General features: G+C 44.8%; 1 protein-coding gene across 2 annotated transcripts in view; it reads right to left on the bottom strand.

Moving 5' to 3' along the window:
* Window positions 1–17416, bottom strand: part of spata5 (spermatogenesis associated 5) — a 130342-nt gene that overhangs the window by 107084 nt on the left and 5842 nt on the right. For both annotated transcript variants that reach the window (XM_042325652.1, XM_024429447.2), the window contains exons 10-12: window positions 16700–16853; window positions 3017–3171; window positions 273–482 (exon numbers count right to left, since the gene is read on the bottom strand). In XM_042325652.1, the coding sequence (XP_042181586.1) occupies window positions 273–482; window positions 3017–3171; window positions 16700–16853 (519 nt within the window). The remainder of the gene's footprint in view (window positions 1–272; window positions 483–3016; window positions 3172–16699; window positions 16854–17416) is intronic.

Below are 17416 nucleotides of genomic sequence, written 5' to 3'. Positions count from 1 at the left end.
TATTTTTGGGACAACAGAAAAATGTTACTAGCTATAGTTGTAGCATTAGTTACTTAATGTTGTGGAAACGACAAAGGTCCATGCTAGGTCAGCCATAACTAAAGGAACTGTGCTTAAAGGCGATGCAACTGCAAAACTGATGCATTACAAAAGTATGCATTACAGGGGTGGGATTTATGGAAACTTGTAGGTGTAAAAAGGACACCTCCCTGCCCATACATTGACCATTTGGAGAGAATGCAGGCAACAATCCAATGTTAGATGACCATCACCTTGATGGCGAGAAAGTTGAGTCCGCTCTCATTGGCCAGAGCCTTGGCGATCATGGTCTTGGAGCAGCCTGGGGGCCCGTAGAGGAGCACCCCTTTAGGGGGCTGGATGCCCATGCGGGTGAAGGCCTCAGGGTGCCTGAGGGGCCACTCCACCGCCTGCTTCAGTTTCAGCTTCACCTGCTCCATGCCTCCCACATCCGACCAGCGAACCTGCAAGGGAAACAGTCAGCAAGGGAAAGTCAGCAAGGGAAACAGTCAGCAAGGGAAACAGTCAGCAAGGGAAACAGTCTGCAAGGGAGACAGTCTGCAAGGGAGACAGTCAAACCATTTGGACAAGAATATGTGTTCCTAGATACAGAAGTTTTATAGACAATGGAAAGAGAGATGTCCCTAATGGGCTGTATAGGATGGCAGTTTCAATGGGGCTTGGTATCTAGCGGTGTTATGGTAGCTTCAAGAAAACCCAGGTTTGAGAGGATAAAAAGTTTTCCAAGTCAAAATTAACATCCTTATTGTGGCAAGAAAGTTGTGGGTTCTGTGTGCAGTGTTTATTTCTCTCTACAGCTGTAATTAATCAATTACTGAAATACTGTTTGCATTTTTGCTCTGGGCAAATGATTTGGAATAATACAGTACAAGAACTAGTTGAGATACACGACAGGAAAAGCATTGGGCCAGATCTGGGCGGAGAGTGACTCAGCAGACAACACAGAGAGTCGGACAGCAGCTGCCACTTTGACAGATGATGGGCAGAGGTGTGCGACTCCAGGGAGATAACACCGATAAGGAGAGCAGGGGTTGGACAGAGCAATAAGAAGAGCAGGGGTTGGACAGAGCAATAAGGAGAGCAGGGGTTGGACAGAGCAATAAGGAGAGCAGGGGTTGGACAGAGCAATAAGGAGAGCAGGGGTTGGACAGAGCAATAAGGAGAGCAGGGGTTGGACAGAGCAATAAGGAGAGCAGGGGTTGGACAGAGTAATAAGCCGCCCTTTCCTCCCCCTTTCATGACATCAGCATGACTTTTCCTCTCTCGCTCTCCTTCTCTTTCTCACCATCTCTCTCCTTCCATCTCCACCTCTCTCTCCCCCTCCCTCCTTTCTCTGCCCGAAGTAACACATCCCAGGCCACCGGCACCGTCTCCCGGGAACAGAGCACCCAATGGAAACTTGGCGTCCGGCCACATACTGTAAATACCACACGTTGAACAATTTATAGATAGATAGATAGAGAGAGGACGGTGGGTGAGGAGAGAGAGAGATATAGATGGTGAAAGGGAGACTGGAAGAGAGCGTGGAAGGAGAGAGCAAGAGACAAGAGAAAGCGAGAGAAAGAGAGAGGCACAGCTTCCCCTTGCCAGAATCTATGGGGTGTAAATCAATCAGGCAGCTTCAGGTGCCTCTACCCTACCAGGCTAGCAGCAGATGTGCACAGCAAAGATTTATACCCCTTTTCTCCCCCTGAACCTATTTTTTTGTGTTTCTGTTCAAGTTTTCTGCAGACAAAATGAACATGGCGCTGTCGTGAATGACAGTAAAAAAAAAAAAATTAAAAGCATAATTGCAAGGTGCTTTTGTCACGAACACGGCGGATGTAGAATTAGAGGGTGCAGTTTGAGTCACACCTTGCTTCGTTGATTTTACTCCCCCTGCCTCTTTTTCTCTCTCCGAGACCCAGTTATTATCTTTTACTGTTGTTGTCTGAAGTTTACAAGGGGCCTCTTAGGGCCCGGGCTTTGATGGGGTTGCCTGGGATGTGGGAGAGGAGGGCGGGTGCGACAGTAGTTGTGGTGGGTACTTCTCCAGACAAGAACTTGGAGAGGAGAGGAAGTCGAAAAAGGGGAACGGAGCTCTCGGCTGCAGCTGCCAGATCCAAACATTAAAAGGTCCGGTCGGCCTGAGAGAGAGAGGTGTGCTCTGCTCTTGCTCTCGCCAGGCCTGGCTCCACTGAAAGTTTCTTATATAAATGGATTAGAAACAAATGTTTTGCACTCATATGGATATAATCAAGTCGGAGCTCTGCGGCCGACCCTTCAGCTGCAGTGCACTGAGGGAAGGAAAAAAACTCAAGCCCATCTTTTGTTTCCAGGAACTGGCCGCAAGAACTGAATGTCTCGGGGTGAGCTCAGTGCAGAGGAGCATTAGGAGGAAGGAGAACGGACTTTTTTCTATTTTTTTTCCCTCTCTCGCTCTCTGGCAGGAACCGATGTCGACCCGATCTGCTTCCAATTAGTGCTGGAGATGATGTTAGCCTCTTCCTGTCCGTTATGTCTTGCACATGCAAACTCCAAAACATCCTGGAGTCTCACCACTGTCCCCCCCCACACTGAGTGTGTGATTCATCTCCGTTTCAGGGAGGGCAGCAGTATGGCTGTGGGTCATTTCTATCCGACGCTTCCTCGGGTTTGAACCCTCGGTGAAAACCGCACGTCAACAAAAGTAACTGGGGATCTGAAAGTATCTTCTCCGATGCACAAAATACTTAATGCCTCACTTGATTACTCACCGTACTGTTGACATAACACACTGACTGGTTGTCCAATGAGTAATTAAGCGATTTGCGCTCCTGAGAAGATTTGTTGACGTTTCAGAACATGAGACTAGAAAACACTTTCCGTTGTGCCGGTGACATCAGCAGAGCTGTTGTTCCATCTTTGGTGGCACCCGATAAATCGAATGAGTTTGTATGCCGACAATTTTCATGCCGACCTTCAAAAAGGAGTCCAAGGGACTATAATCCAGACATACCTTGGGGACATCGATGGCGACCTCCCTCATGGCACTTGGTTTGACCTCTGACATGGCCCACTGGAGGTCCTGGAGGGTGACCGTCACTGTCCCCATCAATTGGAGGTCTGATGGCTGGGAGCCACTCCCGAGAGCATGCCTTAATGCATGCAGCCCTGTAAAAAAGACCAGATTGATAAACTTATTTGTTAAATGTACAGGTTTTCAAAATGTCTAGGTTTAGTTGACAATTTCCTGTAGGGGGATATTTTGGCGAATAGTGCATGGTGGGTAATAAGAGGTAGAACATTCTGATAAAAGAACATTGTCACGTTAGAGACGCTTTAGAAATGCAAAATTCACACAGGATGGACATTTTGCAAGTCTAAGATTGGTTGATGACGTATACAGTTACTAGGAGGAAAGATGCCCCAAGCTGCAAAACAAGTCATGTTTTCTGAAAATCAATACTTTGTCATTCAGCAACACGCCATCGTCAAAATGTCAACAATAGGCTAAGCCTCACTTTCCTTCTTTTTTCAAAAACGACAGGCCATTCAGTGATGGACAGTTTCCCATAAGTCCTTGGCAGCCGCTCCACGACTCCAAACACACACTTACTTTCACACAGTAGAACTTTCACCTCACCTCTCAGGCTCCTACATGTCGTGATGACGAATCCCTAACGAATGCCTAAATCTCCAAATGAACACTAGTTCCCTTCACTCTTTCAATTCAACAGGGCACATTGGACACGCATAGCCAAGAAGAAAAGCTGCAGAGGAACTGTAATTGACGCGTTGTGTTTGAGATTAACTCTCTCGTGACTAGAGGCGATTCTGTTACCGGCCGAGTATTAAAAAGGACAACGGTACAAATAACTTAATCTGTGCATTAATATTGGTGTTGGATTTTGAGTTCGTGTTGGGCCTTGCAGAGCAGGGCCACAAAAAGAGTGAGCCACGGAGAGAAATAGGCCGGTGTACAATCAGCATTCCAAGGGGCCGGGGTGATGATAGCTCATGAATAGGCCACATCGGCGCTGGTGACGGGACAGGGAGCACGCTAGAAGGCGTAACCACAGGAGGAAGGGAGCAAGAATAGGGATTACGGCCTACATCAGTATCACCGACAGGGAAGGATTAGAACAAGGATAAAGCCTTGTTTTCCAAGAGTGTGTCTCTTGGAATACTAAGGCATTAGAATTCGGAATTTAATTTTCTTGAAGATGGTTTCGAGAAAAAAAAAGAAGAAAAAAAATCCTCACAGTGAGTGTTTAATACAAAGGAGAAATTGGGCTTCCTGTGGGTTGTGGCATATTTGTCATGTGTAATTTGTCTTAAACAGTCTGTCAAATACATCATACAAAAGGAAATAGATAAAGCTCTGAGACTAGATAAACATGTCACGTCTCCAGTCAATAAAAGATAAGTCAAATTATGTGTAAGGATCAAGGGCAAAGAAAATTCTGAATGAGGCTGGTTGAACTCTGTGCAATAGATAGTAGATACAAAAATGAACGGGAAAATCCTGAATGAAAAGCTGCTGCTAGGAGTAAAATCAGCCTCATTTTTAAAGAACCCTACCGCATGACATTGCAGAAAAACCTGCACTCGACTAGAGCAGCCACCGCTCATATCCAGTTGTATAGATTCAAGCCATGCATGTAGGATAACAGGCATTTGATGAACAAATGATACAGTGGCTGAGCGCATGATTACCGAAGGCTTCCACCTCTCCTCCGAGCTGGGGGGTTGGGGCTGTGGGCCAGGGCAGACAAGAGGGGATTTACGATCAGACAAGACTGCATCCTGTTTATATTTTCCAGGATTTGAGAAGACTGAAAAAAGGGACAGAGGAAAAAAAGAAAAGCACAATGTGGAGAGAGAGAGCGAGCGAGCGTCCGTGAGCGGATCAGGCCAAGGTCAGTGTGTTCTAGGGTCCTGGGCTCTGCTCTCGCTGTGTCCCGTCTCCTCTCCCCAGAGTCCCCCACCACATCACATCAATCCCGCCTGACCTGGCCCTGCCCGATGACATGGCCATCTCTTCTCCATTCAAAGCTCCAGGGCTCTTCGACTAGCAGTACAAAAACATCTGCCTCAGCCTGGAGCCTGAGACCATGCACAGGGTAGGAGGGAGGGGAGGGGGCAAGCATATTTTTCTGGGGAGAGGGGGGGAACAGGGGCTACCACATGTGCTATCAGAGGGACTCTTTACTCCTCCTCCTCTTCTCCACTGCTCAGCCTCCTCATCGCATTAAGAGGGATAGAGGGATGTTCAAAGGGTAAGGGCTTGGTTCTGGTTCGTCAGGCAACGTCTACTTCAGTGATGGGGGAGAAGAAAATCTATATAGTTAAACATCTGGATATTATTTTGGATTATATAATCGTATTGTTTTGACAATATCGCAATATTATTTTTGCGCTAGGTGGCTGTACCTTCATAGCTTGTTCTCCATCTTCTTTTTAAACAGGGAAACAATTTGTTTTCAGCACTTTTATTTCCCTGACTGAACAAAACTCGTTTTTCTCATGACTCTCTCTTGTCCCTCTGCAGCAGACATATGGTGAGCAATATGTTAGGACCATGGAATCCCAATAAAAATCACAGTATCGAATCGCAATACATACAGAAATCTCGAGAATCGCAATACATGTAGCATCGGCAACCAAGTATTGTGATAATATCGTACCGTGAGGTCCCTGGGAATTCCCGGCCCTAGTCTATTTGCCTTTGAAAAAGAAGCCCACTTGACAGTCGGGCGACCGTGACAGCCTTCTTACCTGTTCCAGTGCATCGTAGTAAAAACGATGTTTGGCTGTGGTGCGTTAACCCGGAATTCTAGACAGAATAAGAAAGAAAAGTCTGCACTCATAAGGCTGAAGAGCTCAAAAAAAAGCCCCGAAATGCTGTCTTCCTGGATTGACAAACGTTTCGTCCAGCTAAAGGATCTTTCTCTAACCAATCGCTGGACAAAAAACACTACAGTTGCTGAGGAATTAACCTACAGAACAAAAATTGACCTAATGAAAGTCGGACCAACTCACGACCCATTGTCCGTATGAGCAACTGATGGGTGTCTACACAACCTAAGCAAATGCTTAGTTAGCAAGTACATTCATGAAGCAGATTAATGTAGTATCCAGCTTGGAATCTGGATAGCCCAAAGGCAAAAGGAAATGTAATTCAACAATGCGACTCCAGCATTTCCGCTTCAGGGATGATATCCCCTGGCTAGGCTTGGCTCGATCCGAGCACACATTTGGTTTAGTTATGAAAACATCCGATGCACTGTTAGAAGAGGAAAAAGGAGCGACACAACAAGGTTTAATCTGAACCTTATGTGGACTCTCTTTTTTTCTCACTTGTTCTTTCCCGAATGCTTCACATTTACCAGCAATCTGCGGGAAATTGAGAATGGGGTGCCCCTGGCTTGGGGAGGAAGAGACAAGGTGAAAGCAGGGGACTGTGGGCTGGTAAGAAGAAGGGATGTTCCCAATTATCTGGCACCAAAACAGGCCCTCCCCGACTCGAGGCTCTTCTTCCGGGGCCACCTCCACCAGCCCGGATCTGTAAGGGAATGTGAGCCAACTCCACAGACCAACATATCTAAGACACCGGTGCGTCCTACTATAACTCCCTTCAAAAACGACTAGCTTGGATTAATTTGGGCAGTTTTACAACTTTGCTACAAAGACAGGCAGAGGACACTGAGGTAACTCTAGTCGAGGTAAAGTAAAAGTTCCCCCTGCCAAATTCATGGGCTTCTCATACAGCTCTATTGTCTTGATATGTCAACAACAACCGTGGGTAGGTCATTTATGGAACTCCATCTGTGGGTGTCAAACTGCACTCCAACAACATGTTCAAAACTTATTTAGACAAGAAAAACCCCTCCGTAACACCTTCACCCCCCGTCCCGTCCCGGGGCACTTGTCAGCAGAGCTGTGTGGGTCTCGAGCGACGTTGTCCTCAAATGAATTGTGAAATACTTTTGGCTCTACACCATAATAAAAAAACAGGAACGTTTTCATTACTCTGAGGGGCTTCCGGAACGCTCTTTGCACCTGTATTTACAATACCCAACATCTGTTCCAGCACTGAAAGACTGCAATAATATGTGCTCTTAAACACACACACTGGGGAAAGGGAGGGAAGGAGCGCGCAAGCTGCCATTAATAAAGGTAAAGACCGAGAATAAATAGTACAAGGCGAACATTTCCGGATTTTATAAACAGAGCCGGCAAATAAACGTCACATACTGATCTGGCAATATTTATGTAGCCTGTCCCAAAATTCTAAAAGTGCCTTTAAAAGGACTGTGGAGTCGGGAAAAGTGCTTTATATGGAAGGCTTCCTCTGTAAACACACATCAAGCATTTACCACTGTTGATCTCATTCATGTCTCTGCAGCAAGATTTATGTCAAACAATACTCGCCTCATTTTTCCCTGACATTTTTTTCCACTCATACTTGTGCAATAAAATAAATCGGCATTCCAAAAACTAAATCAAATCAAAGTTTAAGGTTTGGGCTCCCGAGTGGTGTAGTGGTCTAAGGCACTGCATCTCAGTGCTAGAGACATCACTACAGACACCCTGGTTTGATTCCAGGCTGTATCACAACCGGCTGTGATTGGGAGTCCCATAGGGCAACGCAAAATTTGCCCAGCATCGTCCGGGTTTGGCCAGTGTAGGCCGTCACTGTAAATAAGAATTTGTTCTTAACTTTAACGAGCAAAGTCAGAAATCAGAATAAATAAATACATACATACACATACAGTGCCTTCGGAAAGTATTCAGACTCTTTGACTTTTTCCATATTTTGTTATGTTACAGCCTTATTCTAAAATTGATTAAAATGTTTTTTTTCTCCTCATCAATCTACACAAATTCCCCCACAATGACAAAGCAAAAACAGGTTACCCCACAATGACAAAGCAAAAACAGGTTTTAGAATTGTTTTGCTAATTTAGATATTTTTTAACTGAATACAGAAGTATTCAGACCCTTTACTTAGTACTTGTTGAAGCACCTTTGGCAGCGATAACAGCATTGAGTCTTCTTAAGTATGACATTATAAGCTTGGCAAACCTGTATATAGTGAGTTTCTCCCAATCTTCAATGCAGATCCTCTCAAGCTCTGTCAGGTTGGATAGGGAGAGTTGCTGCACAGCCATTTTCAGGTCTCTTCAGAGTCCGGGCTCTGGCTGGGCCACTCAAGGACATTCACAGACTTGTCCGAAGCCACTCCTGCCCTGTCTGTGTGGTTAGGGTCATTGTCCTGTTGGAAGGTGAACCTTCGCCCCAGTCTGAGGTCCTGAGCACTCTGGAGCAGGTTTTCATCAAGGATCACTCTGTACTTTGCTCTGTTCATCTTTGCCTCGATCCTGACTAGTCTCCCAGCCCCTGCTGCTGAAAAATATCCGCACAGCATGATGCTGCCACCACCATGATTCACGGTAGGGATGGTGCCAGGTTTCCAGCCCTATTTGGTAAAATACCATATTATGGCAAGAACAGCTCAAATAAGCAAAGAGAAACGACAATCCATCACTACTTTAAAGACATGAAGGTCAGTGAATCCAGAACATTAAGAACTTTGAGTGCCCGACTTCAACCCAATTGAGATGGTTTGGGATGAGTTGGACCGCAGAATTGAAGGAAAAGCAGCCAACAAGAGCTCAGTATGTGGGAACTCCTTCAAGACGGTTGGAAAAGCATTCCAGGTGAAGCTGGTTGAGAGAATACCAAGAGTGTGCAAAGCTGTCATCAAGGCAAAGGGTGGCTACTATGAGGAATCTAAAATTTGTTTAACACCTTTTTGGTTACTACATGATTCTATATTTGTTATATTATTGTTTTGATGTCTTCACTAATATTCTACAATGTTGACAATTGTAAAAAGAAAAGAAAAATCCTTGAGTAGAGTAGGTGTGTCCAAACATTTGACTGGTACTGTATGTATGTATGAACAGTTGAAGTTGGAAGTTTACATACACCGTAGCCAAATACATTTCAACTCAGTTTTTCACAATTCCTAACATTTAATCATAGTAAATATTCAGTTTTAGGTCAGTTGAATCATTTTATTTTAAGAATGTGAAATGTCAGAATAATAGTAGAGGGAATGGTTTATTTCTTTTGAAATATGCTTGGGGTCATTGTTCATTTGGAAGACCCATTTGCGACCAAGCTTTATCTTCCTGACTGATGTCTTGAGGTGTTGCGTCAATATATCCACATAATTGTCCTACCTCATGATGCCATCTATTTTGTGAAGTGCACCAGTCCCTCCTGCAACAAAGCAGCCCCACAACATGATGCTGCCACCCCCGTGCTTCACGGTTGGGATGGTGTTCTTCAGCTTGCAAGCCCCCCCCCTTTTCCTCCAAACATAATGATGGTCATTATGGCCAAACAGTTGTATTTTTGTTTCATCAGACCAGAGGACTTTTCTCCAAAAAGTACCATCTTTGTCCCCATGTGCAGTTGCAAACCATAGTCTGGCTTTTTTTATGGCGGTTTTGGAGCAGTGGCTTCGTCCTTGCTGAGCGGCCTTTCAGGATATGTCGATATAGGACTTGTTTTACTGTGGATATAGATACCTTTGTACCTGCTTCCTCCAGCATCTTCACAAGGTCCTTGGGGAACTTTAAACTTTTGGGGAGGTGTGTGCTCTCTGCTCTCCTGTAATCCACAATCAGCTTTGTCGTTTTGTTGACATTGAGGGAGAGGTTATTTTCACTCCGCTAGGGCTCTCACCTCCTCCCTGTAGGCAGTTGGCCTACCCCTATTGTGTCATCAGCAAACTTGATGATTGAGTTGGAGATATGCATGGACATGCAGTCATTGGTGAACAGGGAGCACAGGATGGGACTGAGCCCGCACCCCTGTGGGAAAGGGAAAGGGGGACACTTAACTGAAATGTGTCTTCCGCATTTAACTTCTTGGATATAGGGGGCGCTCTTTTAATTTATGGATAAAAAAACGTGCCCGTTTTAAGCGCAATAATTTGTCACGAAAAGATGCTCGTCTATGCATATAATTGGCAGCTTTGGAAAGAAAACACTCTAAGGTTTCCAAAACTGCAAAGATATTATCTGTGAGTGCCACAGAACTCATGCTACAGGCGAAACCAAGATGAAACTTCAACCAGGAAATGGGCAGAATTTTTGAAGCTCTGTTTTCCAATGTCTCCTTATATGGCTGTGAATGCACCAGGAACGAGCCTGCGCTTTCTGTCGTTTCTTCAAGATGTCTGCAGCATTGTGACGTATTTGTAGGCATATCATTGGAAGATTGGCCATAAGAGACTACATTTTCCAGGGGTCCGCCCGGTGTCCTTTGTCTAAATTGGTGCGTAGGGCATTTTCTCCTGGGATTCAGGACAGAAAGCACACTTCCACGAACTATATATCATCGAAGAGATATGTGAAAAACACCTTGAGGATTGGTTCTAAACAACGTTTGCCATGTTTCAGTCGATATTATGGAGTTAATTTGGAAAAAAGTTCGGCGTTTTTATGACTGGATTTTCGTTTTGTTTTGGTAGCCAAACGTGACGCACCAAACGGAGCGATTTCTCCTAAACAAATAACCTTTCAGGAAAAACTGAACATTTGATATCTAACAGAGTCTCCTCATTGAAAACATCTGAAGTTCTTCAAAGGTAAATGATTTTATTTGAATGCTTTTCTGGTTTTTGTGAAAATGTTGCCTGCTGAATGCTAACGCTAATGCTAACGCTAAATGCTACGCTAGCTAGCTACTGTTACACAAATGATTGTTTTCCTATGGTTGAGAAGCATATTTTGAAAATCTGAGATGACAGTGTTGTTAACAAAAGGCTAAGCTTGAGAGCTAGCATATTTATTTCATTTCATTTGCAATTTTCATGAATAGTTAACGTTGCGTTATGGTAATGAGCTTGAGGCTGTATTCACGATCCCGGATCCGGGATGGCTAAGTGCAAGAGGTTTTAACCCAACCCCTCTGAATCGGAGAGGTGTGGGGAGCTGCCTTAATCGACATCCACATCTTTGGCACCCGGGGAACAGTGGGTTAACTGCCTTGCTCAGGGGCAGAATGACAGATTTTTACCTTGTCAGCCCGGGGATTCGATCCAGCAACGTTTCGGTTACTGGCCCAACGCCCTAACCACTAGGTGGCCCTGTGTTGAGGATCATAGGGGCGGAGGTGTTGTTGCCTACCGTCAACACTTGATGTCGTACCCTCAGCAAGTCCAGTACTCAGTTGCACATAAAGGCGTTCAGACCCAGGGCCCATGAGCTTAGTGATGAGCTTGGAGGGCACTACTGTGTTGAAAACTGAGCTGTAGTCGATGAACAGCATTCTTACATCGGTATTTCTCTTGTCCAGGTGGGATAAGGCAGTGTGCAGTATAATGGAGATTGCGTCATCCGTGGATCTGTTGGGGTGATATGTGAATTGTAGTGGGTCTAAGGTGTCGGGCAAGATGGAGGTGATATGATCAATAACTAGCCTCTCAAAGCACTTTATGATGACAAAAGTGAGTGCTACGGGGCGCTAGTCATTTTGTTAGTTAACTTCACTTTCCTGGGTAAAGGAACAATGGCGGACATCTTGAAGCAAGTGGGGACAGACTGGGATATGGAGAGATTGATTATGTCAGTAAAACACTCCAGCCAGCTGGTCTGCATATGCTCTGATGATGCGGCTTGGGATGCCATCTGGGCCAGGCAGCCTTGCAAGGGTTAAAACACTTAAATTACTTACTCATGTCAGCCATGGAGAACGAGAGCCCACAGTCCTCATGACAGTCGGCGGCTCGATGTTGTTTTACTCGAAGCGGGTGAAGGTGTTTAGATCCTCCAGGAGTGAGGCGTCGGTGACCGCGACGTGGCTGGCTTTCCCTTTGTAATCTGTGATTATCTGGAGTCTCTGCCACATACATCTTGTGTCTGAGCCGTTGAATTGCTACTCCACTTTGTTCCTGTACTGTCGTTTGACCTCTGATTGCCTTATGGAGGTCGTAGCTGGTATGTTTGTAAACCTCCATGGTCCCAGTCACCTTGCCATGGTTAAATGTGGTGGTTCGTGCTTTCTGTTTAGCGCGAATGCTGCCATCTATCCACGTCTTTTGGTTTGGATAAGTTCTAATCGTCACAGTGGGAACAACATCCACTATGCACTTCCTGATGAACCCAGTCAACGAGTCAGTGTATACATCGATACTATTCTGAGAGGCGACCCGGAACAGTTCCCAGTCCGCTTAATCAAAACAACCTTGAAGCATAGATTCCGATTGGTCAGACCAACATTGAACAGTCCTTGCCACGGGAGCATCCTGTTTAAGATTTTGCCTATAGGTGGGGAGGAGCAGAATGGAGGCAGGGGATGGCCTTGTAGCCATCCCGGAAAGGAGAGTAGCAATGAACCAGGGTCTGTGTTGCGCATGTTGCACAGGCGATGTGTTGCTAGAATTTCGGTAGCTTTACCCTCAGATTTCCGGGAGGTAATACGGTCGGCATTTGATAGTGAGGTATTCCAGATCGGGAGAACAAAAAGACTTGAATTCTAAATGTAACCACAATCACACCATGAGTTGTTAACCATGAAAAAAAAAACGCCGCCTTTCTTATTTCCATAGAGTTATTTTTTCCTGTCCGTGTGATGGATGGAGAGCCCCGCTGGCTGAATGGACAGGGACAATATATCCAGAGAAAGCTATGATTCTGTAAAACTATGTTACAGTCCCCGATGTCTCTCTGGAAGGAGATCCTCGCCCTGAGCTCGTCTACTTTATTGTCCAGGGACTGAGTGTTAGTGAATACTATACTCTGAAGCAATGGATGGTATGAACACTGCCCAAGTTTAACTAGGGCCCTACTCCTACATCTTATCCAGCATTTGCGTTTCGGTGCAGCCCCCGGGATGAATAGAACAATGAAAAAAACTAAATACTACAAAGCTGGCTAGGAGCTAAAACCAGGGCGTCCTTGTCTGTTGTACGCCATCTCTTTGGTCAGCAAGGTTCAAATGAACTATCTTCAAAGAATGAATTCCAAAGTTTAGAACTAAAAAGGTCTACAGTTACAAAAAGAATACTCATAGCACATCAAATCTACAGTGGATTCGGAAAGTATTCAGACCCCTTCCCTTTTTCCACATTTTGTTATGTTACAGCCTTATTCCAAAATGGATTAAATTGAGGCATCAACCAAGCTAGCTAGTCATACATGAAGGTTAACACACAATGTAACTACTTTTTGGAAGAAAAAAAAATGCATACATGGCAAAAAAATGTATATCTTAAAAACCAACATGCTTCTATTCTCCTGCATTTTCCAAAGGGCTTCCCCTGTTTTAGAAGGCTTTGTAAATAGTTGGTCCAGATGTGGCACACAGCAATTTACACTGTTTAGACTGAGGAAATGATTCATCTGCCACCACTAGGATCAGTTCACCATCATAACGACAACATAAAGACGCCTAAAAACCCTGGGAGAGAAAGCATGCCGGGACAGGCCGTCAGGACTCCATTCAAAACAGTGAAAAACACCTAGGGTTGATCACAGATGGGGACAACAGAGTAATATTTGTAGAAACTTACATTAAAATCAATAGGTCTACAACAGGCTACCTTTGTAATTTAATTCTTAAAACATCTATAATAAATCACTGTGTGTTTATTTCATTAACAAAAATAACTCCAAAATATATTTGTAATCACGCTTCCTTTGGCCCTTGAAATGCTCAGTCTGATCAAGTGGGCGTGAGGAAATACATTTTCAGTTATTTAAATACACAGCCCAGATTGGATGACAGGATGGTCAAGACCTCACCCCCTTACCTAGATGAACAGCCATTGATCTATTATAATCAGATCGCATTGTGATGTCATGATGTGGGCCAAAAATCCACCCCACCTGAACAGGCCGAAATACCAAGCAATTTTTTTTTTTAAACAGCCTTTACACAAAAAGGGCATTATCATCATGTTGAGTGTTAAATTGACCTTACAGTGTGAAAAAAACACCCTTTTAAATGACTATACACAATTAACTCTTCACCATCATTGATTTCTCCCTTTACGCGTTTTTAAAACCTGTTAAACTCTGAGCTAAGGGTACCCCCAGAAAAATATTTTGTCAGAAAATAAAAAGTGACATCATTTGAAAGCTACAGCCCTTGTCGTTATGGAAATGTAACTCAAACCTAACTGCTCACAATGTCATAAGAATCCTGCCCCCCCCTTCCTTAACCATGTCCAAAGGGCAATTACAGGTGCACACAGTGGAATTTCACGAGCAAATGCCACACATTCGACCATCCTATGACAGGAAAACCTTTTAAAATTAAAGATATCATAGCATGCGCTACAAAGAATGTAGTCTACCTATTGAAATACACTTGTGGCCTGGCCTATGTGGTCAAGACGCGCCGGGCACTCAAGAAACACATATCCGAACATAAGAGTAGAATCAGATACCAAGACCGCAAAAGTCCAGTCGCTATGCACTTTATGACTGTCAGACACAATGTTGCCTCATTAAAGTACATGGGTATCGAGTATATCAAAGTCCTGAGGCGAAGGGGGGACATCGATAGACTTGCATTGCAAAGAGAATAATGTATAGACTGCTCTAATTGGCGTTTGTCTTATGTCTATAAATATGGGTGTGGTACACTCCCGGTGAAATGACCTGACGAAGATCCTTGCAGGATGGAAACGTTGTTTGTATATTCATGAAGGTATGTGGTTGATACTGACTTTTTTTCGCCACCCCACTTAAAGGATGTGGGTTTGATCACACTTGACTGCAAGGACTGATCTTCCATGATATCAAAAAAAGTATCATTTTAACCATGTTAAGGCTTTACAGTGTTTGTTTACATTTAATTTGTTTAGAAACATTGGAGTAAAACAAGCTTATATTTTGGGTTCCGATGTGGTACGATAGTTGACCTAAGGTCATGAGGCATTTATACATTATATCCTTCAAGACACAATGGGACAAATGCAGCATTGATGTAGCAACTGCTGATTGCCGCGTTAAATTAAACAACAACATATTGAACTCGATGCACACAAAAATAACTCACTTCCCTATTCCCATCTGCTTTTCATGCTAACCTAACACAGAAGCACACAAATGTGCAGACGGCCGTCTTGGCCTTGTCATCTTTCTCTTTGCCTACAGAGTGTACGTCTCAGGTGAGAAAAATACAGAGAGACAGAGAGAGAGAGAGACAGAGAGAGAGAGACAGAGAGAGACAGAGAGAGAGACAGAGAGAGAGAGAGACAGAGAGAGAGACAGAGAGCGAGAGAGAGACAGAGAGAGAGAGACAGAGAGAGAGAGAGAGAGAGAGACCAGGAGAAGCTACAAATAGCCTTCTGCAGCCGGGTCTGGTCTAGCCTACAGCAAGCAGGGCACCATTGTACTGCTGGAAGGATGTCAGAAGCCCCTGACCCTGTCCTGGGGTGAGAAGGGAAAGGCGGGGGGGGGCAGCTGGTCGTGAGGTCGGTCCGTTCGTGTGCATGACACCCTCACTGCCCTTCTATTTACAGGAAGAGACGATGCAGCGAGCCACGTTCCCCTCGCAGGTCATTGTTACCTGAAGAGGACTGGGAATTGGGGGAAACAACTGGGGTTCCTTGAGAAGTTTTCATGACCGTATGTTGTTGTCGCAGACGGCAACAGAGGAAAAAACACACATCAACATTGTGGTGCTGGACAGGGTCTATTAGAGATGACTGTCCCTTAACTCAAACATAAAAACACACACACAGTGTGGACAGTGTGGACAGTGGAGAAAAATGTGGAATGGGTTGAAATGGGTTTATGTGACCGATACTGTATCTGAACTACCATTATGTATGGATCCATAGCATTGATAGCCTTGATACGGTCGGATAGAGAGATCCAATCTTCTCTGGAGACGGTTAGTTTTTCCTGTGGTGCACATGTGAGGTTCTGTGTTTGTCTAGTGATTTGGGTTTCAGCATCGGAGAAAGAGGGGGGGAATCTTCCCTCCAGGGGTTTTCTCTGAAAACACTGCCAGTCACGTCTGGCCTCTGCGGACAGTAAATCACTCTCTTCACCAGAGCGCTTCCGTGAGCCGAAGTAGTAGCCCTCCTCAACTGGAAATGCAATACGCCACGTCCCCGAGACCACCCAAGAGGCTCTGAGGGTCACACACACACCACACACACACACAATAACACACACACAACAGAGCCTCTTAACCGACGGCCACAGAATCACCCCAACATCCTGTTATCCTGACACTGTTTACCGGCTAGGGGGATTGGGTTGCAGGGTTAAGGCTATGTGGGCCATGAGGAATTTCACAACAAGTTTGTTTTTTACTTTAAAAAGAGTTTTCTCAATGGGATCCACAAGCCAAAGTAAAAGCCCACATCCTTAGGTCAGGAGAGTCTCAGAGGGTTGGTGTGGTGAGAAACTCAGTTTCAGATAATGAGAAGCTACAATACGGTGGTGAGAAAAATGGCTTTTTCACAGCGTAACCAGCTAAATGGTGATAGCTACATTGGTGGACATTAGTATAACGAATAAACGGTATCATATACCAATCCCTCACCTCAATTCTTAGGCCTCCCATTGGCTATAGTGGGTTAGGCCGTTGCTCCTGGATTGGGCCAAGCATACAGAAGCATCACATAGCCTTTGCTTGCGGTTAGCCTAGCGTTACTTGCCTGCCTCCTTGCAGACGGCGGCCAGGTCTGCCCCGACATATCCATGAGCGCCGTCCGCTAGCTGGGTTACCTCGTCGGGGGTCAGCCTACAGGGCACAGACGTCAGCAGCTTCCGTAGGATGTCCGCACGCTCCACCGCGCTTGGTACGCCCACCTGTAACCGTACATTAGTTTAGCGAGTTTATAGTGCATCGGCTAGCTAATCCTGATTGAAATACAAGGAAGTGTTGTTAAGCAAGAGCAATTATGACCACTAACAGCCAGCTTGCGTAGTAACAAAAATGGAGGTTGGGTTTCTCTGTCAACAGATGCTTCGATGGTGTCAGACTACTGATGAGGCGGATTCTGCTTTCAGAGGCCAAGTTAACCTCCCATTTCATGTAAGAAATTTCATGACCATCAAGCTTTTACGGAAAGAGGATCATTTTGTACATGTATTAAACTGCGAGTTTGACCAATTCCAGTCCCCGTGCTTAGGGGGTGCAGGGTCCTCCCCGGAAATATTTTTACGTAGAAGGATGGAGAAGTTCAGTTCTGGTGACTGAAAAATTCTACTCCAAAATGTATGAAAATACAATCATGCTGATACCATCTAAAATATAACTTCCACCTCCAGAAATGGACACAATAACATATTGACCCATGCATATAGCCTAGCCTATGCATGGTCTATATTATCAGATGTGCTATTTAGCAATAAGCATTATCACCTGTAGA

This window comes from Oncorhynchus tshawytscha, linkage group LG08 (assembly GCF_018296145.1).
Source record: "Oncorhynchus tshawytscha isolate Ot180627B linkage group LG08, Otsh_v2.0, whole genome shotgun sequence".
In the NCBI taxonomy this organism is placed as follows: Eukaryota; Metazoa; Chordata; class Actinopteri; order Salmoniformes; family Salmonidae; genus Oncorhynchus; species Oncorhynchus tshawytscha.
Note: the sequence above shows the minus strand (reverse complement) of the source record. Positions and strands in the feature narration are given on the sequence as shown.